Source organism: Dermacentor andersoni, chromosome 10 (genome assembly GCF_023375885.2).
Source record: "Dermacentor andersoni chromosome 10, qqDerAnde1_hic_scaffold, whole genome shotgun sequence".
Classification (NCBI taxonomy): Eukaryota; Metazoa; Arthropoda; class Arachnida; order Ixodida; family Ixodidae; genus Dermacentor; species Dermacentor andersoni.
The window spans coordinates 38,743,067-38,769,299 of NC_092823.1; the positions used below are offsets into that span (position 1 = coordinate 38,743,067).

A 26,233-nucleotide genomic window follows, 5' to 3' on the forward strand; every position below is an offset into this window, starting at 1 on the left:
GACGCTGAAGAAAGGAGACATTTGCAGTCACCATCATCGCTAGATATCGTCAATTAAGGTCAACAGCCCAAATAGCTTCGCTTACATCGATTCCCACAGTGCGTGTGATCTGCATAATTTTCTAGACTGTGAAGTCATAATTTTAAGGATCGCGCTCATTAATGTATGAGTTACATTCGAAGTGGGAAAAAGCGGCTGTCGTGCCCACGGTAAATTTGATTTAAACGGCTTTAATCCAATGACCATTCCGTGGGAATGTAGTCGTCAAAATGGGATACAACTGATAGTGAATTCAGAAAGGTGATGAATGGCAAGAAAGCAGGAGCATGCAGACGGCCTCAGGAAAATAAAATGACTTTTTGAGCAGCATGGTCAGGGGGCCGTTCTATGGTTTCAACGTCTATCGAAAATTCAGCATAAATCTGCAAAATACACTTGAGATGTTGCCTTTCGTCCCCGCCGAAAAGGTGCAAATATTGTTAAAATACTTGACGACTTGACACATTTCATCGACGCCCTCATTTTTTGAGTCAGCGACGGGCACGTGCCCTTGCGAAAGTTGTAAAATTGTGTAAGTTAAATATTTTAATTTTAAACCCGGTCAAAACTCAGTTCATGATATTTAGAACGAAGCAGAGGATGTTCCCGTGTACACCCAACGTAACCTTCGACAGGCACCTTATTCCTCCAGCCGACTGTGTGCGATTCCTTGACGTAAAATTAGATCAGAACTTGATGTTTACTAGTCACATTGCTCTTGTTAAACAAGAAAGACAGCTTTCGGCATAGGAACACTGATTAAATCACGAGCATCTTTTTTCAGCACACGACTTATTATCTTCATACTCTGTGTTGATTCATAGGCATATCACTTATGATATTGCTTCCTGGGGAAACACATGTAAATGTCAGCTCTCGTCTATTCAGCACAATACAGAACCAGGTGAATCGCATAGTTACCAACAGTTCTTTTTACTCTGATGATCTGACATTACTTCAGGCTAACTTTATTGCACCTTGTTTAAGTATCATAGAAGTATTTTTTTTAATTACTTCACAAACCGCTTGCTTATGAATTTGTAGACTGCAGATTACTTCCTAATACCAACTGCAGTAGCTTTGCGCTAAATTTCAACTTTCCGCTAACTAAATGTAACATCAACTAAAGAAAAATCACATCCTCGATTTCGGCGTTAAATATATCAAATGACCTACCACATTCACTTAAAAATCATCATCTTTGAATGCATTCAAACAAGAATTGCAATGTTTTATTTTTGCAAATAGTTTAATGACAATGATATGTTGTGCTGTATAGTTATGCTTTTTGATATATGTACTTTGTTTATTGTCACTTAAAAATTTATTGCATTTGGCGCGTTCATTTGGTTTCCTTGTACTTTTTAAAAATTTTGGCTGCGGTAAGCCACGTGTTCTACAATTTTTTTTTTAGCTGAGGCTCCCGTTCCAGTCGTTGACTTCGGAATGGTCGTCTGCATACTACCTGTACGCAATGACCACTTGTTAAATAGATAACAAAGTGAAATTGAAATTGGAACGGATCTATAATGGAGGCAGTTTGATGCTGTTGACCGACGGTGGTGCCGAGACTCAGTCATAACACATAAACATGATAAATAGCATAACACATAAAAGGTATTGTATATAGCGTCTTCGCACCCGCACCGTCCATGACTGTTCCACCAATTGGTCCAAAAATGCGACTCAGATGCCTAATCTCAGCATGTGGTGACGTTTGGAGTTTTTCTAATTTTGGATAGAAAGAATCGCCTGCAGCACTAATCGGACATAACTTAAGCTATTCGAGTTGCTGGCACTCTCATTTGCCAGGGCAGCTTCGTCTTTTCTTCTTTGTCATGTCGAATATTCGTTGTAAAGCGTTATGATCCCAACCGGAATCACTGGGCCAGAAAATATTAAGCACGTTTCTCGGTTTAAGCCAGAAAATAGGTCGAATAACGAACAAACAAACAAACAAACAAACAGACAAACAAACAAGCAAGCAAACAAACAAGAAAGCAGTCATGAAATTGGTATTGAGAACGGTGTGTCAGTGCATGTGTTACGGATGCCAGAACTTGTGGCGACTCGTGTTCTTTCGATCTATGTAGCATCTTCGTCCATTGTACGAATGCAGTGACCAGTGGCGCTCGTTCTGAATAGGTTTGGAAATGTCGGTCTCGCAGAATTCTTTTAAAAAAATTCCATTGGCGGTCGTAGCGTTCTTTACTGTATAGAAGCTATTTACGGCTACCTCTCCCACAGACTTCCGATACCTGAGTGGAACAAAACCAGTTTCTGGTATTGTGCCCTGCTCGGTGCCACACAATCTCGCGTAGCGCAAGCGCAGCTCTGCACCTTGAAGTGAATGAAATATGGAATACTTTTGGAATAGTTTTCGAACAATGAATGAACTGTTTAGCTTCCGGGAGTTCGCGTCTCGACTCTCGAGACGGCTGAAAAGCTCGTGAGCTTTCGCGAACGCACGAAGACGCCAGAACGCTTCTCTAATCCCCGTATTCAGAAATGCATCTTAACTTGAAGCCATGCTTGACTTTATATCAATGACTCCTGTCGTGAACGCACAAAGGAAACGCGATGAGCGTCGTGGACGCGTTCGCACCAGGCGTCATTAAGAGGTCACCAGACCTCTTAATTCCTGTCCGTCAGCTCGATGACAGCTAAAATAAGGGCTGATCGCCCTGATTACTACCTTAAAGTACGGGTTGTGGAAGGGTCTAGAAACACTTCAAAAAATGTCTGTTTCAATGTTTTTTTCAGAGACGCAACGACGATAGTGAGGAGGTCTTGCTGGTCTCGACGTCATGGACAAGTGGCAGTTTTATTGCTGAAAGGTGACTAAAAGGAACAACGTGGTCGTATGGAAGTTGTAAGAGAGGGTGGTTCATGGATTTGGCAGGGCCGGGAACTCGTGGTACTTGTTGCCAATCTTGTGCAGGCACAGCATGATGCCGCCGTTGCGTTCGTCCTCCAGGAGTTGAACGATGGCGAGTGCCACTACGACGGGCCTGGAGAAGATAAAGAACGCATATGCAAATGCAACGCATTTGGGGAAATGTACGTGAAGCGAAAAAATTCGTGAAGCCTTTACTTACACGGTGTAAAAACTAAACGGGATGCGTTATATTCTCTTTATCGTCATGCATGCAACGTGGGATGTCATGCACTGTTTGCTCTGTGCATCGTACCGGTGACAACTTTAATGCGACGCCATGTTTATGTCTATACGCTACACCGTTAACAGCATTTCCTGCAAAATCCCACTGTGAAATTTCCGCGCAGTGACGTCACGGGGACGACGGTGATGTCTTTTCGAGGGGAACAAATGTTGTGGGAAGGTGTATTCTTATAGAAGGACGACCAAAAGAAAGGGTTAAGGTTGGTTCTCACTTTTCGCGTTTCACTCCTGCGAGCATGACCTAATGGAAACCGGCGCGCGCGCTCTTGATTTCGCGGGAACGTGGCTTGGCGCGCACGTGCGATATACGCGACGCGAAGCGCTTGCCTACTCCTCAAGACGGGAGCTGCTGCAGCCACGATTAGGAAAGTCAGCGAGGGTTTCACTATAAGAAAGCTTCACTGACTGTTCGCTACAGCTAACCACGGCTATTACATGCTTTAGTGCTTTCGAGCTTTCGGGAGCTTGTTGAGGCATAAAGTGCAGAAGAGAGGCTTTGGGGCAACTTTTGTGTTCAAAATATGGACACCAAATATCCGATCATAATTTGCCTGATCGCCACCTCGCCGGCGCCAATCATCATCGGTTATCATAACGCACTGTGGATGCTTATTAATGCGTTCCGGAACAACCACGACGACCATGGTATAACACACTCTTTACGCACTATATTCATTGGGAATACCAGACAATATATTCGCTAGCAACGGATAAAATGACCAAATAACATATAGCTTTGGAGGAGTTCGTCCCATTTTGATCTCGTGGTTATCGTTACCCTGCACTGATTGACGCACACGAATGATTTAGCGCTCAATTGTTGTTGGGAGTCATCACTAACAGCCGGGTATTGAATGCCACGCCTAGTGCTCAGCTGTGCACGCTTACGCCTGCATATCTATAAGGCGCACCCGGCAATGGGTAACACGAGGCTCTCGAGACTCCTACCGCCCTCTATCGGTGAGCAACCGCTCGTCGCTGCGTAATTGAATAGCACCGCAGTTCGCAAATCAAATCTCGACAAGACGCAGTTGTCAATTGAGGTTTTGTTGACGTTCAAAAAAAAAGGAAAGCCAGTTAGGAACATCTTCGATAAATCTGACCAGTGTGGCAATAACGGCGTATGTGCCTTAGAGGTTTGATTATTTCAGTGGGGTACCACTTAACTAATAAAACGGCTCGTGAATTTCAAGCCTTATTACCACAGTGGTTAAAGTTTCCGAGGATGTTTTCGAGTGCGTCTTTTTCATATGACAGTGTAATCGTAGTTGATAAGTGGGTACTTTCGAGAAAGGAGATTTTTTAAAACTGTGCTGCCAATTCAGTTTAACAGCTCCGAGCGGACCCCCACGGAGAGAGGGCTCACGTGCCTCGCTCGCCTCGCGGTCTGCATTTCTAGGCACGCTGAGTACAAACTTTCCTCTCCTCTGTGGCATGAGAACATTTACAGATCAGGCTCAGCTTCCTTCGGCTTGGCAATATGCTTGTAAGGCAGTGGTACAGGCTCCTAGTCAATTGAATGCCGCTTCCCCGGGAAGAGTATGCGGAACACATGTGGAAATATTGTGCTCTGTGCGAAAAGTTAAGATAGGATTGAAATGGCAGTGGAATGCACCAATGTTCTGTAATATAAAGCAACAGACAATGAAGCCAGAGAAACCAAGGATAACTAAGGGAATTAAGATAAATAAATGTAATGAAATAAGATAGTAGGATATTGTACATAGTAATAATATGTGGTATAGTATAGTAGTATAGTCTACCATAGAGTATACAATATTATGTAGGTATATATTACGATATTATAGCATAATAATAAATAATATAGTGTGCGGGAATATGGTCGCCACGGTACCTTAATTGGTAAAGCACCACACGCCTAATGCAGGCTCGGTTGTCATCTGTGGTAAGATGCATTTTCGACCGCTTTTATTTTGGTTCTTTTTTTTAAAAACCATTTCACACCGTTGAGCAAAACCATACAGAACACACGGCCGCTGTAATAAACAGCACTTCTTCGTAATTAACGCGCATAAATTAAAATTGATGAGTGCACTGAAAAGTTCGCAATGCCAAGTTTGGACTGTAGTCCTAAACTTCAAGTTACATTCGCAGGCAGGGAAGAAAACCAGCCTTATTGCGCAAGCCCTTGTCTGTCTGTTTTCTTCTTTTCTTCTCACGGGTGTAGAAGATATCGAAAAGTATGCTCTGAACTTAACTGGACAGGAAACTTTTTCGATGAATTTTTCACGGAACCACCTGACCAATGTTCTCTGATACGCTTGCAATCGCGAGCAGTGAATGTGAACCTGGGAGATGCAGTAATATTACAAACGTACTGCTGGATGCGGGTGTCGTAGACGTGGGCGTATTCAACGGTGTCCTCTGACATTCGACAGTAGTCTGACAGCTGGGCCCAGAGCCTGGTATCGATGGGGTCCGGGCAGATGCAGTGAACCTTCACACCGGTGCGGCTGAAGTACATGTCGGTCTGCGAATGAGCAGCGAATGTGTCAGGAAGGACACGTTATTGCTTGTCTTTGTAATATGGGAAAACACGTGATGCACCGCGCATTTTTCGCAGCTAAACGGTTGTTCGCTGACCCTCGTTTGCTGATCTTCGCTGTACGCTCGTTCGTGATTCTGCAATACCACGAAAAACTGCAGAATCTTCCTGAGCACGGGAAAAAAACATGGCCGAAACAATTGCGAAAATTTCGTACGCACACTCATGCATTGTACACCCTCATTCCTTGTATTTTGTGGCTATGTATTGCACAGACAGTAGTTAAAGGTCACAGTTGTGAACGTGGGGCAAAGTTTTAAGGTCATACCCGCAGGTGGCACTGAAATAACGAGCAGCTACGTGAAGTACGTATTGAAGTGCTCTCCTTCTTGCTGAAAAAATTAACTTGAACCAGAAGTAACAGAAATGTGAGGTGTTTGTTAAGCAGCCTTTCCTGCTTAGTTTTTATCATGCGACATATTCTCGCGTTCTTATTCAATAATGACTCCTTGCTTTTACGTTTAGGTGGAAAATGTGGTACACATTCCTCTCATCTTGAATGAAAATCCTCTAGTTGTCAGCCAGTGGTCAAGCAGCACTTTGTGGTGTGTGTTTTCTTTCGCTTTGCTTACTGTGCGATGTAACATCCCGGTAACTTCCAGCTTCGGCTCTCGCAGTTTGTTTTGTTCCGCGAGTTATAACAGTGTTGCTCAACAGGAGGCGCGAAAGTTTTACCCGAAACACAATGCGGCCACCGTGTTGTGCATAAATTTATTCGGAAGAGTCAAACGGCTTACTCCGAAGCATCTGGTCATGGTGACGATGGAGGCTTGGGATGTGATGAACGCAGGCAGCTCCGGAAGCACGTAAATACCTGTAGGGAAAGGAAAGTACTCTGGCACGGGAAACTGCCGCTGGACCCTCTTTCTTTTCATACAACGGTGTTATTGGAAGATGAAAAATTATCTCGGTGGCAGCAAATTCCAGCCTGATTCGGAGGATTGGAGGGATTTTTCTTTAAAAGAACAGTTCTGGTTAAACTGTCACATATAGTGCAACAGTTTGCCAGTAAGAAAACGGGTTTGAAAGCATCATGGAAATAAATACTGAACCACTCATATTGAAAATTAAGATTCAAAAAGCACACAAATGCATGTGAGCGCTGACGCAAAGCAACCATTATCATAATTCAATATTTGTAAACATTAGGTTACCCTGCTGCGTTACTTCTGCGAGATATTGCGGGGCGGTACAGAAGGATTTCCAACGTTCTCATGAAAGATTTGAGTGCTGATATTATAATAAAATTGTCCAATGGTGTGAACGGAATTATTGTGTCCAGTGGGCTACAAGAAGGACGAAAATTAATTACACGCCAGAAAAAAATTGAGGGCTCCACGAGAACATATAGGTATCAGCAGATCATAGTTAATATATAAAGACGTAGTTCTTACGTATGCATATCGCTTAAAGCAATATAAAACATGAACGGAAGGTTATATATAAAAGTCTATAAATTTCATGCATTCACAGTAAAGGACAAATGCGGACACCATAGAATTACATAGTTGTCATAAATTATGCGCAATTTCTTGCTCTTTTTATATATGTTGTTCGGTCATAAATAACAACGTAACGTCGCACTTTGAAGAAGAATATCAGAAAAAGATGCACCTGTATCAATTATAGTCGAGGTGCAGAATGACTGAAATCATAGCTAGCTTCAGTGTGCTGCAGTTACATTAAAAGCCAATGGCAGCCGCAACTTATGAGGAAGAAATCGGCCATGTTGCACCGACTTTTCTTTTATGCAGTCCTTCTGCGTTTAAAACTTCGGAATCTCCAGCCAGAAAGTGATTCCACAATTTTATGTTGCAATTAACGTAACCTTCAAGATAATGATCATCCGTTGCCCCAAAGCCATGTGACAGAATTTGTTAAGATTTCCCGAGGTGTTTTAATTTAATATTGCTCCATTTTTTTTTCAGAACTGGCGAATATGATATAATGTCTTTTACGATGCTTTTATGCCGGCGATTAGGGGTTTAATCAATGACTCATACCTGATACCGATGAGACGTTGACGATGTGTCCTCCTTTTCCACCTTTAGATTTGTCCATGTATTTCATCCCGAGGAGTATACCGGAGTAGTAAGCTTCCTAGATTGTGCCAAGAACAAAGAAATAAAACTGAAATATTTATGATTTGACAGCAGCACAGGTGTTTTTTCACACACAGACCCACCATTCGGAAAAGTGTTTTTCATTGACGTGATAGTGCTACTACTGCAAAGAACTCGTCAAGCTTAGTTAAAGTATGAGCACGCTGCCCAACGTACATATATCCCTAAGGGAGATCTCTGTCGTGTTTTTTTTTTTCTTGATTGACCACGAGAATGCTTTGTGGTGAATAAGCTTTATTTACCGGAGGCTTAGTTGCAGCCATGCTTGTAAACATCTTGCATTATTTCGTGAGGTATTGTTTTTTATATTATACATGTATATGTAAAGGGCTATTCGTCATCCGAACATGGCGATGTGCTCTTGCTTGTGACTGTAGTTATTACAGTTATTCTTTACAGAACATTCACTTTGATAGTTTATATGATGGTTTTGCGTGCCTTCACCTTAATAGTTTTTATTCTTCTGGATGTGATCTGAGACTTCTGTTGGAGCTTCACTGTGCTTCGGTAACTTGTTGAAGTTACCGCTAAGCACGGGATTTCTGCGGGTGAAAATCATTTCATTGCTCTTTTGCTTCAATACCCCAGTTGGGATATTGGTGCTGCGTGAATGTTAACAAAAATGAATTTATGCAACTTTGTTATTTAGCTACAGTGATATTATGACTTGTTGTGAAAGTGATGTAGACCTCTTCGAGTTGTTCAGCTTGATGTGATCGCATGGCATTATCTGCCACAAGAACAGTTTTATGTATGCTCCAATAAAAAAGAATACCTGGTATATACGTCTACGTGAAGAGTTAGTATGCTTTTCGCAATAAATATATGTGGACGTCTGCGCCAGATTACAATCACTTTCGATGTAAATTTCCTGCTCGCATTTCCGAGCGCTGACTTGTAAGTAAACGCTCACCCAGACGGAACAGCACTAAACAAATTGATATCTTCGTATTTCGATTATCAGTAAGCAAAAAAAAAAACACTTATCTGCATAATCATGTTCGATAATGATAGTGGCATTTTAACACCATTGGTACGGTAATGTGTTACAGCAAACTCACAATGTTCACGGCGAAGACTTTTCGCCAGTTGTCTTCACCAGCGATACCGGCATTGTTGACGACGATATTAATAACTCCATAGTGGTTCTTGGTCTTCTTGAAGCCATCTGCAAAATATAAAAGCCCCTTAGGTACCCATCTGATGTTAGGTGCGTAGCCAGCTCTTCAGTAACCAAAGGCTTCGAGATTTTCTCCACTTCATAAACAACAACAGCGCCGAGGTTTAATTGTGCATTCTCTGAATGCGAATTGAAGTGGTTGTTTTGTCATCCACTCTACCAGCGCTAGCGAGGCTGCCCGACACCACTCTGATGCTAACTACTTTTAGGCTTAAGATAATACTATTTATGGTAAAGCATATTAAGCCACGTAACGTCCTTACGTACTTAGTCACTCTGCATATTGTTGTTTTTTGCACAACCTACTTAGCTGGAGTTCTTTTTGTAAAGTATGCTTTTATGGAGACAGGGGAGTTAGCGATCTGAACAGGGATGTATGTGTACACGCGCCCACTCTTTAAAATATGCATTACATGTTGTGACCACAATCACCATTAAGTAAACTTTATCACGACATGCATTTGCCTTCATAGTTTTGTTATTCTTCCGAGCGTGACCGGAAACGTGGGTTTACGTGACGAGAAACGACCATGTTTACATGGCTTCGCAAATCATGCGCAATTTTTTTCGGTATCTTTATTGACAACGACCTCCACGCAAATTACCATAGAAGCGAGTACAGAAAACATTTAACATCGTAAGCAAATTTCTGCGTATTGTTATGATGGGCCTGAAATTCGACCTCTCAAGCGTGGGAAACGTTCCAGCTCGCTTTCCCGTGTGGAAATAATAATTGCCTTTCTTCCCGAGAAAGCGTTACCCCTGCTTGGCCGCTGCCACGCCCTGAGCTGACGCGGGTAACCAGCTGGACACGAAGGGAAGGAGGCCACCGACTTCACAACTTGACAAGGGGACACAAGACTGACACCTCCATGGCGCAACCCCAAGTAGACTTCGACTACGACGAGACTACGAGAATTGAATGAGCCTTTCAGCGGTGACCTCTCCACCGATTGTATTGGCTGTATACGGGAGGGGTTATTTAATGCCATCCTGGGCCCCGTGTTAGGCAGACTCGCTCGACACTCAGATAGAATCAATACGATGTGCTACTGAAGCGAAAACATTCTTGCAATTTCTCCATCATCACGATGGCCGCCTTCATCGCCACCTTCATCGCCCCCTCCCGATTCTTGCGGTGAAGACCCACCTCAACCGGTCGAGATTATATCAGTAAACCGAAACAATTAAGCGTTAGCTTTCTTCTAGGGCTAACAGGTTGCGACTCGCTAAAACTAACACAATTCTTTGGTATAATAAACATAATGTAGTTTGAGGGGGGGGGCTGCCTAATGCTCAGCAGGCGGCTTTTAATGAAGTATACATCTCTGATGCTTGTTTGTGCCTGCCACGTTATCCGAACAATCAACGTAGCGCGAGTTGGAATCTAACCGGCGACCCCAAAATCACTGACATAACACCTCTGCCGCAGCTTACGGCTGCAAGTAAGCCAGAACATACAGCGTAACAATAAAAAAAACAAGCATACAAACAAACACTCAAACAAAGCGGCCCATGCGACTTAAACGCCACGCATGGGGCCCCGTAGGGGTTCGAGATGGGTTGCGCCAGTGCCTGCTTCGCTAGTTTATCTCGGCATCAATTTATTGCTTTGCCCTGGCACCGGGAGCTGTGGTCTTCCGCCGCCGATGCCTCGACGTCCTCAATAACGACTTCGACCTGCTTTAGAGAACGACGACGCAGTGTGCGTCTCCGTGCGCTTCCGCTCCGAAACGCCGTCGCACGCAAAGCGCTCGCGAGGCGCCTCTGACTTAGTTCCTTAACTACCGATCTCTTTGACCATTGTAACTGCCTTGTCGCCTTTCTGGCGTGCAGAGATTTTCAATCGCGATAATTCTGAAGAATGTTTCTTCCTCTCGCTTCGCGGGAGGTGCGAAATCAGCGGTAAACAATGACTTTAGAGGCAGCTATCAATGTCTATTTCTCTTTTACGTCTCACTATGTTTCTTAACTACCTTAACTTGTTTTTGTGAACGTCTTAATGTCCTGGTCGCCTTTCTAGCGTGCCTAGATTTTCAATCGCGGTGGTTGTTAACGGCTCTTTTCTTTCACTCGGCCGGAGGTTATATATGAGCCGTAAATTACAAACTAAGGGTATTGTTACTCTTCCGGCCGTCTTCGGTTTTCGCAGGTGTACATTTGCATATAAATTGATCTTTAAGAACTGCGAACTTTCAGCAGCTATATTTCTTCAACTGATTAAGTGCACATGCGCTTACGTAAAAGGAACCTATTGTGCAAAGCGTTCCAGTTAGCGTAACTTGCATTGTCCGCTTACGTTGTCTGTAAGATTATTCTTCAGTTGACCGACTGAGGCACCTATTTATATGTATATCGCCCAAAAATCAGGAAAATCAAACTCAGGTGGTAAGATTATCGAGCCACTACGGTGCAGTGGCGAAAATTATTGAGCCCGTGAATGACCTAGAGACCAGTAAGGGTAGCTCCGCGGTTATGACATTGTGTCGTACCAGGTCACAGGTTTGATTCTTAGCCAGGGCTGCGCCATTACAATGACGGGGGGGGGGAAATGCAAAAATGCTCTTGGACCCTGCTTTCCATGCGCGTCAAAGAAGTACAGACACGTCGCGGTAGCTTTGTGGCTTGGAGGTAAGCTACTGATCTTAAGGTCATGGGCTTCGTCTGCATGGGCCCTGTGGGCCGACTTTCGATAGGGGAGAAATGCAAAGAACTCTCGTATGCTTAGGTTTATGTTGAAGAGCCCCAGGTGTTCAGCATTGTTGTGGAGAGAACCTGTATACAAAGAATACATTTACAAGGCAAGGCGCACAACGTTGCAGCAATAGTAGGGCTAGTGCGTGTACACCCGATAGCCGCACCGTTGTCGTCGTCGTCATCGTCCAAGTATCGACCACTGGATTTCCGCCCGTGACATTAACCGCCGGTGGCAGAAGCAGCGTCACGGTGCAATTAGGGTTAGGGTTGAGAGTGGTACGGTTTATGGCTCGAGACATGCAGTATGTCAGCGGAGCGATCTCATATGTCACATTAGTGGCCTTCCCCATTCCCCGGTTGGTCTGGCTGCTTGGTGTGCACCATAGAGAGAGCGTGATCTCCCGTGCAAGCACTTGAAGTCTGCTGGCTGCGTCGGACCGTGAAAGTGGTATGGTCTCTTCCTGTGTGTCTTCATGAGCTGTCCGAGCGGCTTTATCGGCGTCTTCATTTCCGATGACACCGCAGTGACTTGGCAGCCACTGAAACGTCACGTGATGTCCTTTCTCATGTGATGTATGGAGTAGGCATCTAATATCGAATACGAGCTGTTCGAATGGCCCGCGACGCAGAGCTGATAGTACAGATTGTAGGGCTGCCTTTGAGTCGCTGAAAATTGACAATTGTCGAGGTGGTTCCCGATTGACAAAACAAAGTGCAGCTCGAAGAGCAGCTAGTTCCGCAGATGTAGATGTCGTTGGGTGGTCAGTCCTAAAGCTGATGGTAATACCTCTTTCTGGGACGACTACAGCACCGGACGAACACCATGTGTAGGGTAGCAAACCGGTTAAGCTAAACTGGTTAACCTCCCTGCCTTCCTTCTCCACTTTTTCCTTCCTTCCTTCCCCATTCCCCAGTGAGGAGTAGCAGGCTAGAGACACGCTCTCCAGGCCGACCTCTCTTCCTTTCTCTCCATTAAAATCTACCCCTCCTCTCCTTGCGTAGGACGCGGTAAGGGTCAACATAACTCGAAAGAAGTTCTTCACATAGGCCAACGCGACGTGACGGCAACCACAGCAAAACGAGTGATTCCGGAGAGAAGTTCACCTCCTGGTGTCAGCGGTCACAGAGACATTTTTGATTAACCTGTGAAGCCGATAAGGAATCACCGAGAACCTGACTGGCGATGTCAGCACGGGCAAGAGCATCACGAGCATAGGCAGTGGATGCGTCTGCGTGAGGATGAATTATCGTGTCCATGGTGAATGGTGGGTCGTAGCGAAACAATAGGCAAAAAGGTGAATAGCCAGCTGTGTCGTGATGAGAATAGTTGTAGGCGAAGGTCACAAAAGGCAGGTTGATGTCGCAGTCTCGGTGTCCGCAGATACGTACATAGCAAGCATATCTCTGAGGGTATGGTTGAGGTGTTCAGTAAGGTAGCTTTCTGTGGGTGGTACGCAGTGGTAAACTTGTCATTGCGCGAATAGGAACGAAAAATATCGTCGAGAGACAGGAACCAGCGGCCGCGATCCGTGGTTAACTGACTAGGAGCACCGCGGCGCAAGATGACACCGTAAAGAATGAAATCAGCTACATTAGTAGCACAGCTGGTAGGAAGTGCTCGTACCACAGCGTACCGCGTTGCGTAGTCAGTAGCTACTGCAACCCATCTGTTGCCGGTGGTTGACATGGGGAAAGGCCGTAAAAGATCGAGTCCCACCCCGGAAAAAGGGTTCATCAAGGATGTCAACGGGCTGAAGGCTGCCAGAAGGCAGTAGGGCTGGTGTCCTTCGTTTCTGGGAGAGGCCACAAGCCTCACCGTGCTGTCGCACAGAACGGTAGAGGCTATACCAAAAGAAGCGCCTACGCATGTGATAAAACGTGCGAGATAAGCCTAGGGGTCGCGCGGTTGGTGCACCGTGAAGCTGGCCCAAAACAACAGAGCGAAGACGCGCGGGAACAACAAGCAAGAGCTCAGCGCCGTCATGACGGGTGTTGTAGCGGCGTAAAGTGTCGTTGTGAAGCACATATATCCGCACCGAAGGGTCAGGGTGTAGAGAGCTGAGACCGTCCACAACAGGCCGCTAAGATGACTCGCCGCGCTGTTCGGCAGCTGTGGGCCCGAAGTCTGTAATGGAGAGAACATAGGCCTCGGGCTCATCTTCCACTGTACCAGGGGGATCGACTGGGTATTGAGAGAGGCAGTCGGCGTCTTGGCGAAGCCGTCTAGACTTTCAGAGCACAGAAAATGTCTATTCTTGCAAGCCTGTTGCACAATGGTCGATGCGACCAGTTCGATCTTTGAGCTAGGAACGTGCCGGCCGCGGCGAATATCTAGTTCCCGGTGTCGTAGCGAGCTTACCCCGCACTTTCACCAAAGATTTTATAGGGATAATCTATACACAAAGAATATATTTACAAGGCAAGGCGCTAAATACTGCAGCAAAGGTAAAGCTAGCGCGGGCACTCCTGATGGCCGCGCCGTCGTCGTAGTCTAGGCATCGATCTCAGGATCACCGCCCTTGACTATGTTTATCTCGATTCCCGACAATGACGCGCCTCGTAATCGGATCTTTCGTTTTGACGCTTAAAATACCACGAGTAAACTTAATTTTTTGTAAAGAACTCCTAGATGTCCAACGTAATCGTGACGTCTCCGCTTTGAAATGCCCATAAATGTTTGTCCAGGTTCAGGTCAGTAAATTCCAGATAGTGATTACCTTGCGCTGAGCTTTACACTGGCAAACAGTTACAATGAAAGGAGCATAGACGCAGATGAGCGAAGCGCAATACCACCATTTCTTTATTGTTGTTAGAGAACACGTTAATATACAAAGCGATAAAGAGTAGAGGGAGAGGAAAAAGGGCTCTGAGGGAGTTCGCAGAACTCGCTCACAGCGAAAACTAATGCATGCTTTACGGGAACGCTGATGAGAATTTTTTTTTTAAAGAGTAATAAAAATGTGATGAGTTCAGTAACTTCTCCGGCTTCAAACTGATTTAGTGCGAGAGCAGCAGGTTTCTACCGACACACCTCCATCTACATCACTTTCTCCTGGACTATAGTGGCATCATTTTTCTCAGTAGCAACTTCCCCATGCGCACAGAGTCGTCTTCGTCCGCTACAGCATTATTTCCCGTGCCTTCCAAAATATACGCACAAACGCCACCATTCTCACTGTGTTGGTGTTGGGCAAATTCCGTACAAATGGCAAACCTGTGAATCTTGCGCAATAGCTCGTTACTGCGTCCGCCTATAGATATGATAAACATTCTGCAAACTAAAATTGCAAACATACATGATAAAACTATTACAACGAGCAGTTATCTAAGCAATCTTGATAACCATTCTGTGTAATTTATCATGTGGGCCGTTATTGGTTTGTGCATGTGATTAGGTCATGTTAGGGAGGGGGGGGGAGTGTACAAGGACGGCAGGTTTGGGAAAATATTGTTTATTGTTAACGCTAAGTGTGTGAGTTTGTGCCTTCATGTGCCTGCGTTGCTGCTTGTGCTACCAGAGCACCGCATGATGCCATAGCGACAAGCCCACATTGAAACGGCCGTCGAGAAGATCTAGGTGGACGAGCGTTTTTTTACGATCTATCAAGTCGCCATAACCACGCCGTTGACGGAGACAGATGTCGGCGCCGTAAGAGGCATCCGCGGGTGGTCTTGCTAACCTCACGGCGCTCATTTCAGCCGGAATAAAACAGGACGTTATGCGAACAGCGTGATAAGCAAAGCACGCGTGTATATATACATACAACCCCGGGAGACGCGAGGCACAGGAGGCGGCGGTACGTAACGTACGCTGTATGTGGCTCCCGTTTTACGGAAGCAATTACATACACTGCGAGCTCCCGGAGCCAAGCGCGGGGTGCAGCAGTGCACTTTCGCGAAGCGGGACGATTAACGGAGCAGAGCGCCGCGCCCGCGGGTTATTTGCGAAAGGAGCGCGCCGCAGGAAGCCACGGTGGAAGCTGCGGGCAGGTCACACACGCCGCTGGCGCGTTGCCACCGACGTGCTAGCCGGAGCGCTGGTGGAGTGTGGGTAACCGGGGGGTGGAGAGGATGGCGAGAAAGGGTGTAGTCGCGGCGAAGCGTGACGTCATAGCAACATCTCCTCCTCCCCCACCTTCTTTGATGTCAGCTTCCCCCGAGTATCACGTGGCTTTCGAGAGGCGCGGGCCGCGGAGGGGTTCCCTTTCTAATCCGCTCCTGTGTAGCCAGCGGAAAGCGACGTGCCTCCGGTGGCAAGCAAGGCGCGCGAGCGCGAGTCGGCCCTGAGACGCGCGGTCTTTTCAGCGTCGTCCCACATTACTCGCGACGTGCGGCGTTCCTCGCGTGTATTTGTTGTCCGCGCCGCGCGCAGTGCCGTGGCTCAAAGCCTTTTCTGTTTGCCGCTCCAGCGCTCCCGTGTGGCGGCTCCTTTAATCCGCGTGCGGCCCGGTTACAAAAGGGTTATTGTCTGGTCCGACAGATATCGCAGCAGTTCGTGATTGAGCACTTGCGTTTGCGGCTAACTCGTTATCTTTGTTTGTTATTCGTTAATGGTCCTTCGGCGCCACCGCAGTGTCGCATTGCAAAGGTATCACACTGTATACTATGTTCGGGCGTTTTCTTTTATGCTTTTTTTATTCATATTCTACGTGATTATGCATCGCTCTCGTTTTGAAATAGCATACAATTTATAGAGGTAGCTCTGTCTCTGCTTAGTTGCCTGCATCAGACCTAGCTTACCCTGCACGATCTGTCGTCTGCTTAGACCACATCATTGACTGCACAGAATGAATAAATGCGCGCTGAGCCTCACAGTGCTTCACTTCCGTTTCCGGCAGGCCACACCTTTCGGAGAAACTGCTCCTGAATATGCATCGCACGGCAGCTGCCGGTTATCGCTGTCTGCCCGCTGTCACGCCACTCACTTTCATCCTTTCTTTTTCATCTCTTGGCGAGTTAGTTTTCGTTACGTTTCATAACAGCTCGAGCAGCTTTGGAGCAGGAAATTCGATGTCGACGAAGGTTTTCTTCTGAGTGACGTGGGGCCTAGCTCTCTTCGCCTGTATGCATTTCATTTCAGAACGTTTATGTGTGATTTCCGAGCGATATTCGGCAATGTTGTAACCCTCTCTCTTAAGTGAAGCCTTGCGCAGGCACGGAAAGAGAACCCATCAGATGAAACTTTGATCAGCGTAATGTTGCAAAGTCCGCAATCAATGACCTACATACTGACGGCCGCATGGTCCCCTAATACCGCTTGCACAACTTGTTACAAGGAAGGTCGTTGTGCACGATTTTGTTTTCTGAAACGTTTCAGTTTTTATTTTTGTTCTTTTATTATTTGCAGTTCCTAAAGGGTCAGGTATTATTCCGATCAACGAAATAGAGGGGGGGGAAGGGTATTTGACGAATCACTTGCGTTTCTCGGCACGTCGATACGCACGCAATAGATGAATGGAGATCATTTTCAGAGTAGACGTACTGACCTACTTACAAAAGCGAAATGGGTGTCTTTCTTCGCGAACAATTGCTGTATAGAATGAAAAGTCCTTGAAGGCATTGCATCCAATCCAACAGGTGCAGCTGTGTTTGTTATTTTGAAATCCGTACGACGCAAATGACTTGGCGTCTTTCCTGTGACATTTGGGAAATCGGTTTGAGCAAGAAACTTATAGGCACTTCTATAGATGAAATACAATTGCGGGTTATCAATCAAAATGGCGGATCTTTAATCCACGAGCCAGATTTATTGAACAAGAAATATGACGGAATCGTGTTTGGCGCTCTGTGTAATAATTTTTCTCCATTTCTACAAATGAGATGAAACGTTGTTCTGACGTTGCGCAGGATATATACGTTTTTTTAACAATTCCTGAAATTCCAGTGATTTTCAGAATCGTTCACTATCTGAGCACGAATAACCCCAGGAAGAATCAAAGGCATCACGTTCAACGTGCAACCTCGAGTACTGGGATGAATGTTCAGGCATACAGGGCGAACAGAGTGGTTACCGGCTCATAGCTTACTAGGCGCCGAAACAAACCAGAAACGTCAATTACTATTTTGTGCATCACTCAAGCATCACTGCATTCTTTTTCGCCATTTGCATTCTATGCGTTTGCCAGTGCTTCTGGCTTGTCATTTGTGAGAAAAGCTGCATAGACAGCTCGGCGGAGGCAGACACAGAAAGCCTCGGTACAAGGCAGACACAGCAAAGCCGCAAAATAGACTCATAACTTGATAACTCAAGACAAAGATGATCACAGTAGAATCACACACATATTTAAGATTTACGACATGACCAACTTCAAGGTAAACGAAATGACTGAATGACTGAATTTTTGCTACCCTGAACTTCAGAAATGATGCTAGCAAGTAAAATGTATGTTTTATCATGAGATAGAAATAAAGAGAAAAAAAAGAAGAGATAGAAAAGTATGCTTAATCTGTACTAAAGACTGTCATAGCAGAGATTTTGAGAAGTTGCACAAGTTCCTGTATTGATGTAAAATGGGGGGGGGAATGTTTTTTTGAAACATCTATAACTTTTAGTCAATACAAAAACGAGCTAAGAACAATGTGCTTTTGTCACGCGCATTTCGGAGCGGCTATTATTCGCGTATTGATGCCGTAGTTAATGAAAATGTGCTTGAGATTTACAGTTGAGCGAAAAATTGGGATGAGATAGAGAATTAAGGTACGTTTACTGTGCTAATTATACACATGCTTTCTATGCCATGCGGCATAGCCAATTTTGCTGAAGTTTGCAAAGGGGTGTGCCTAATTAAAGAGACGCATAAATCACAGCAACATGTTACGTTACCTTCAAGCTGGGCATCGTTGCTCACGTCACATTTGTAGAATACGCAGTTAGAGTTGGGAAACTTCTTCACCATGTCGGCGGCCGTCTGCTTGCCCATAGCTTCGTCGATGTCAAGGATGGACACCTGCGGACAATGGACAGACACCAACCGGGGTTGCTATATTTTAGATTAATGGCACAGAGAAGAGAGGCGACAGGAGCCCTGATCAGAGGCTTTGACATTCATCTCCTATACATGTGTTGTTCCTGTGCGAATCGAATGACCGCGTATGAATTGCTGAAGGTATCCGAATGTGAACTTATACACCAAATGAACATGTTTGCAGCAGTTAAAAAGTACACAAACATTATTGTGCGCGAGCGCTTATACTAGGAATGTCTCCCGTGAGCACTTGGTTGTTCTGCGTGTGCGTGTTTGCGTGGTGTGTACGTGCGTGCGTGCGTGTGTGCGCGCGCGGAAGTAGGTGGTCTGAGGGTGGAGCTATTGCAAGTTCTGAACGGGGCAAATGTAACTAAGAAAATGTATAAACAAACAAATCTGCCTTCTGATATTGCTCAGAATAATGCTGGGACACCCTGAGGGTTAGTCGGGATGTCAGTGACGACGCCTGCTTGCAATGAAGCTATTACGACATTCCGTATAACCCCGATGAACGTCCGATGAACGTATGCGGCTGCTTTCTCAATCAAAACATCGTCCAAGTGCCGACAAGGATGAAACCGCCGCAATGAAAGCATGCAAAGAAGATTTAGCATGCGAGAGGGAGGAAATGTGTCGGTGAACATTCAAAATCACAATGCTCATCCCATAATAGGTCTGCAACACGGAGGGAAATTAGCAACATATCTTACAACAGAGAAAGATGTGGCCACGTCCGGAAGTTCAGGTCGTCCACGTACGGACAACGCAAAAATTATACGCATATACGAATATATAGCGTCGTATAAGACGAATAAAACTAACATAAAACAGAAACATTGCGCACGTTTCCTTTTTTGATCACCTGTCCGCGACACGATGACGATATCTTTTAGAGTTCAGCGTTCTTGGTTGAAATTGAAAAAATAATTACGAAGGTGCACCGCACATGTTAAAATCTTTGGGAGCGATTCTTTAGTAAAATGGCTTAAAAAGCTCTGTGTAACTAAATATGATGTCTAAAATTGTGAGAGTTTTTGTCAGGTTTCACGTGAAATCTCATGCTATATTATGTTTCTGCATTACGCAATTGACAAGTTATGCCGGAATAGTCTCTAAAATTTACAAGTAACGAATGGACGTGATTATCTGGGGACATCAGTTATTTACACAAGATAACGCAAACAATGACTTCGTAAATGAATGGTTGCGCAACGGGATAGTTCCTATGCTTGCCAAAAATGTTGATAACGAGAAATATTGGTTAAGGTGTATCCTCAGCGTGCTTGCTGCTCTTGATTTAAATGAATCCATCAACGAAAATTGAAGTACATGGCGTTTACAGGCCATGTAATATAACTGTGTTCCGTGCCTCAGTCTTGACGGCCTTACCACCAAGAAAACAAACTGGTGTAAGGAGACTGCTGGCGACCAAACACCGAGAGGTTCTCGCTTACGTGACGACAATAAGTTCCTGCAGAATCAAACTGCATGTTGCATTTTGTCTTCCGGTTAACGTCTCTGCTTATAGCGTCTCGTTCCCCAATACCTTCGCGCAGTAACCTCAGCCTTCGTACTCTGCCCAGCAGAGTCATTCGGAACGGTTTTCAAACAATGACGAAGCACTTAAACCTGGTTTGCCCAACATTTCATGCATCTTTTACGCTCTCCGCAAATGCATTCATTTTTTCTTTTGTGCACTTTTATGACTCCAGTTGTTTTCTATAAGCACCTGTGCAGGAGGAGGAGGAGGAATAAACCTCTATTGTGCGAAACAGCGACAAAGTGTTCTTTCTTCGTCCTCGGTGGTTGCTTTCTCAGTCCAGAAAGTCGTTGGCTAATGCCGTGGCCCGGGCCCGGTCCACCAGACTTTGCTTATCCTCGAGACTCTGTGCCGTTAACATCGCCTGCCACGTTTCTTTGATGGACTGTAGCGGTTGTGAAGCTTCATTGATGGTTTTTATCACGGTGTAACCGCACCAACACTGTGTGCTGGAAAATGTCTGGTACATCACAACATCGGCATAGGTATGAGAATTGTGAGAATTCCCTTTGGCATCGAAATTTTTTGAAACACATTTCCCAGCATGCAGCCTTTTTGAAACTGCGTCGTAATTGGATCGAGTGTAAAAACTTCCACTGAATCAGGTTGGAACGCTGTTTGCAGGATCTTTGACATAATGTTACTCACTAAACTGAAACTACAGGGCCATGCTAAACCAAGACCGAGCTTCATAATTTATTCACCGGTCAATTACTCACGTGATAAAGGATACAGGCTCAATTTCTTGACAAAGGCTCCCACCAATCACGATTGATTGACTTTCGGGCTTCTATTTCAGCCATTGTGGAGCATTATTATTCTGGTCAAGGCAACCTATTTCTCCAGCAGACACACCGGAAGGTTTTCAGATGAAAGCTGCTGTAGGCAACTTGACAGAGCCCCTGAAAAACTTCATAGTGGCAGTGTACCAAATCATGTTACAAAAAAGCCTAGCGTTGCTTATTATGGAATCGATATTAAGTAACAACTTGTGGCACCGATGACCGTATATTTAACACTATTAGGCATTACAAGATATCAGAGAATACTAGAAAACTACTCTAGAGGAAACTAAAAGAAACGCAAAGTAAAAGGCAAACAGTAGCACATCTTTTTGTACAAAATATGTTTGACAACCGTAGTTAGATGTTAATCATCAATTAATATTTGCGTAACTTTATTAGAAATTATAAAACGTGTCACGTATGCGCATGCCATGGCTTGAAATAGACATTTGTGCTAACTTTTCAGTCCTCATCGTAATATAAGCTTGAAAAGTTATTCGACTGCTAAAACTATTGTAGTGGAACAAAAGAAATTACAAAATTTCGGAGACTAAATATCATGCATGATAACAAAGATTAGAAGATCTTTGTGAAAGCGCCTGGCAGAAGAAATATGACGATGCAGGGAGACTTCAGGTTCATTCTTAGTGATATTACTCATACGAACGCTGCAGAATTAAGCAATGCGAAATACTTGGCAAAGCTCCGGCAAACAATAATTGCTGCTGCCCGAGTAGTACATGCTCGGTCAGACTGCGATCTTTTTTGTTGGTGCTGTAACGCGTGTCTCAGCATTGCGTAATGCGAAATAGTTGCAGAAACGCCAGGGGAATTGAATGCCAAAATGCATGTCGCAATGGCGGTGTCTTGGTTTGAAGAAGTTTGCAAACTTCAACACGCGTTCGCTTTCACAAAAAAAATCAAATGGTGTTCGTCGTCGTCAGAAAGTGTTTTGTGAGTGCTGACTGGAATTTGTGTGCTTTGAAACTGGCGGAAGAGGTTTGGTGGATAGTTTAACACCACTCACGATGGAAGGAAGCACTGTTACAAATGGTTTCACTGGCACTTACTAACAGAGTGGTATAGTTATGAGACCTCGGTATTAACGCAGTTTCATGGCAGCACATAAAGAAAGGTCAATCTGAATGCCATACGTATTTTAGTGATTGGATAGCCATGCTCCTGTTGCACACATAGGAACCGTAGTGCGACGTTGTATTCATAGAGTTTGCTATGTTACTGAACTGAAGAAAGCTGAATTTTCATTAGCAGCTGTCTGTATCTCCATTTCTCTTTCTTTGCGACGTATGGATGCATTGTATTGTAGTTGAATGACATCTTCTTGGCGAGCAAGTGCTCTATGTAATACGTACACTGCTGGATTGGTGGGTTCATACATTGATTTGAAGCGACTCAAACGTTGAGAAGACAACCGCAAAAACAGGACAAGTGTGAACTCATGACGACGTTTGTTAGATAATAACGAGAAATTTGCGTGGTTACGTGAACACAGGGCAAAAAAAACATTATCCAGATTGAAGTGCCGCAACACTTACGCAATAAAAGTTGCTTTAAACGAAGCTGCAGGAAAAAAAAACTGTTATGCCTCTCTTCTGAATATTGTCGACGTAATGATTCACGAGCGTTCTTAAGAATACGAAAGGGTCTAAGCAATAATCCTGTAAGCAAGTCACAACTCCTGCCTTGAATCGGCGCTTCTATTCACAAATTGCTATTTCGTTAGTACTATTAAGATCAAATTCCAAGCAATTCTGATGCTGGACACAATAGTAGCGAAGGCAGCTGTCCATCGGCAAAGAGGACTTACGAAGCAAAAACATTCCACTACTGGTTCATGCGCTTTAATTTTCAGTCTTTTGTTTTTTTATGACAAGATTGTACAGATTGCTTAGTAAATTGCTTGGTTGCGCTCCCATTATAGGCACGTTCACATGTCATTAATATAGCATGCTGGGTATTGTATATGAGACTAAGGGCGAGTTTGGTGATGCTCTATTCCTGTTCAATTCTTCTATCCCATCTTTGGCTTGCTCTGTGTTTCCTACATTCCTCAATTGCTGGAGATGTTTTTTTTTTTTTCGGTAAATGAGATCACGGCACTTCGGTGGTCTATTTTTTCGCACGGTCTCATCGGTCAACAAGCCACAACCTGAGATTATGCAAACAAGTGACCCACTCGTGCAGAGTGCGTGTAGAGTGTGACGGTAAAGGTGGTGCAGCGCTGGTAATGATCCCTAATTCATGATTGTATCGTGCTCGTGTTTGTATCAGATTACCATTCCGGAGTGGAGAATGTGATATTGAGGAGAGGAATTTTGAGTGACGTCAATTAACATGCATTGCGACGTTCAACAATGAATCAGGCAACCAAGGTTCGGTGATCGAAACAATCAAGAACCGCAAGAAAGAAAAAAACACGCCTCCTTTCTACTCAAGGTTATTTGTTGCTTATATTTATTGGCTTGTTATAATAATTTACAACGCGCTTTCTGTAGTAAGCAGTTAGTCACGACAAGGGAGAACTCTTTCGAAGAAGGCGTGCCCGAGGTCTCGAGTCACAGCGGCTAATGCGAACTAAACGGAGCGGCAGTCTCCCGCCTTTACAACAGCAAGAACAATGTAACAATGGCAAGAAACAGTGCGCCCATTAAGATCACAGAGACAAGATACCCGTGCACCCCACCCTTTTGTCTTCCCGCAACAAGAGGCCACGACTGCACCGCTTGAAGTATCTCAGGGTTGCGTACGCTTCGTCAACTCGAACAAGAACTGATCGAGCTTTACAGCTCAGATGGCAGGACAGCAAGCTGCGCCGATGCTAATCGAGATGGGTGGACCTCGTGTCGGGAAATTCAGAACGTTGGACGCTCCGCGGCTCAAGCCATGGGAAATAAGAATCACGATATTCGATGCCTTAAAGTGTAGTAATAGTTAAGGAGGCCCGCCTTCAACAACAAGGTGCCATTTTTCAATTGTTTGAAGGGTGCTTTGTTTGACGAGAATGTGACTGACGTGGCCTTTAGGCTGAATCAGGGGCGCAGAACTCGTGCAGGGTTATGCATGCGGGAGATAACTGCAGTGTTATGCGCAATAATCAGTTTCTTTCACCTTCATTTAGCACAAACACCTTGAACATGCGAAGACTGAAGATTGGTAGCTGTTGCAGTTAGTTTTGTCTTAGCACGGCTCGCTGCAAGTACATGGATGTACTGCGTGTTCAGGAATCCAAGTGGATATGCCGATATAGACTGGAATCATCACGTAGTGTCTGAAGCCTTCCAGCGAATAGTGCGGTTAAAGGGGCGAGGAGGAGTAGAGTGGTACGACATAGTAACTTGAGGATCGCAATCATTGTAAAGTACCATATTATGGGGAAGTTATTGCCTACGAGGCGTAGACTGGTAGTTGCTGTTCCTCATTAGCACAAAGGAGAACGTAATACCTGAATCAAGAAGTCTTTCGTTTGCACCTTATTTTTCTCGTTTTTAGCTTTCTTTTACACGTTTCTTTCCTGTATTTGTTAATTCGTAGCCATTATTTGCACATTTTTTCGACATAACCCAACAATATTAAGAATTTTGCCAGAAGTAGAATTCATTCAAAGCTATTTTTCTCAGACTGAGGTATCGCTTACCCTAATTTTTTGCATCAACGTCAAAATTAAGGCATGCATCTTTTCTTATCAACGAACTATTTGAACACTGAGTGTAAGTGGAATGAAGACAATTCCGATCGTCATAAGTTATTCATCTCTCCTTTACCTTAATATGTAATGCGTGTTGACACCTCTACCAAAGAATAAATTGGTGCATTATGTCGATGTATATTATGAGGACGTTATTTTGAGGTGTAGAAATTCCGTTAAGGCTGGGGGAAATTAAACAGCATTTCCATTTACCTTTTAGTCTGCCTATGTTAAAAAGCTGTTCAGCTGAATTCCAAAGTAGATCGTGTAGTACACGTTTAAGCACAAAGCCCAGTACACGTGGAAGACAGTAGTCGTGGGCCTCAGAAGGATTTGCACCTAGTGGGCTGTGTATATTGCAACGAGGGTTTACCATAACGTTGACATTAGTGCAACGGCATTTAGCCTTTCGCCTTGAGATGCACTCGTCCAGGTGATCAGAAATGAATCCTTGAGAGTAATCTGGAGGTGCCCAACACGCTTTGCCTATTTCAGTCACCTCGGTAGCTTCAAGCAAAGAAATGTCCGAATATACAGGCGAATTCACCAAGCATTCCTTCAAGTGCGGTTTTCCACTTCATAGCTCCACCGTCACCACTTGTTGGTATCAGCTCTTACGAAGAGTTTTAACGTGAGATAGTGTTTGTAAATGTGTGCCCTGGAGTGTACATGCTTTCTTCGAGTAATGGCTGCAACTGACGTACAGGCTACTACACAGAATGCATCGACAAAGCGGGAAGACATGACCACTCACTTCAAGGATGATGTCTAACGCTTTCTACATGCATAATCCGCACAGGATGGAAGTGCGGCTCGTCGCTGGGATAGCGCTTACTAGCCGCAACCAGATCGACTACCTGTGCCAGCAACATAACTGCACGCACGCAGTGTTCATATTCTCCGTGACCTTGCCAGGCACTCGAAAGCATGAGCAGGTCACAAAATATGATTTCGCAAAATGGCTTTTCGACCAGCACTATGAAGTAACGTCGCCTGCGCCGGTAAACAAAAACGTCGGCAATAATGAACTCATCCGCGATGTCATAGAAACGGGTCAGCTCCAGCGAGGTCGGGAACTAGGGCACACGGGGGGGTCATCGACGCACCTTGCAACCCTTCTGTAGCAGGGCTTCGGCGATGCCTCGTCCGAGACCCATGGCACCTCCAGTGATGAGGGCCACCTTGCCGTTGAAGTCCTTCATGGTGGGGGAGGCGATTACCTGTCCTACTCGTCTATGGGAGAGACAAGAGCTAGAGCGTTGTTGCGGCTAGACCGAGTCGTTCGGACACCGGTCCGAGACACCGACGACTTCGCTCCTCGCCCGCTGCAAGACTAGATGCCGGGAGACGGCTACCTAGTCAGGCTCGTCGCCGGCGTCGCCGGTGGTGTTATTTCAAGCATCGCCCCCGCCAGGCCCTGCCCCATAGTGCCTTAATGTCGCGCGTCCTCG

The 26,233-nt window shown here is 45.0% G+C and overlaps 1 protein-coding gene across 1 annotated transcript; it reads right to left on the reverse strand.

Annotated features, from left to right (window-relative positions):
- Positions 1–2,844: 2,844 nt before the first annotated feature.
- Positions 2,845–26,233, reverse strand: LOC126519297 (15-hydroxyprostaglandin dehydrogenase [NAD(+)]-like). The gene is made up of 7 exons (XM_050168925.2): positions 25,889–26,233; positions 18,610–18,733; positions 8,971–9,077; positions 7,790–7,886; positions 6,524–6,600; positions 5,560–5,711; positions 2,845–3,050 (listed from the first exon to the last, which is right to left on the reverse strand). Exons 1-7 carry the CDS (start codon positions 25,982–25,984, stop codon positions 2,927–2,929), a joined length of 777 nt encoding a protein of 258 aa, XP_050024882.1. The 5' UTR covers positions 25,985–26,233; the 3' UTR covers positions 2,845–2,926.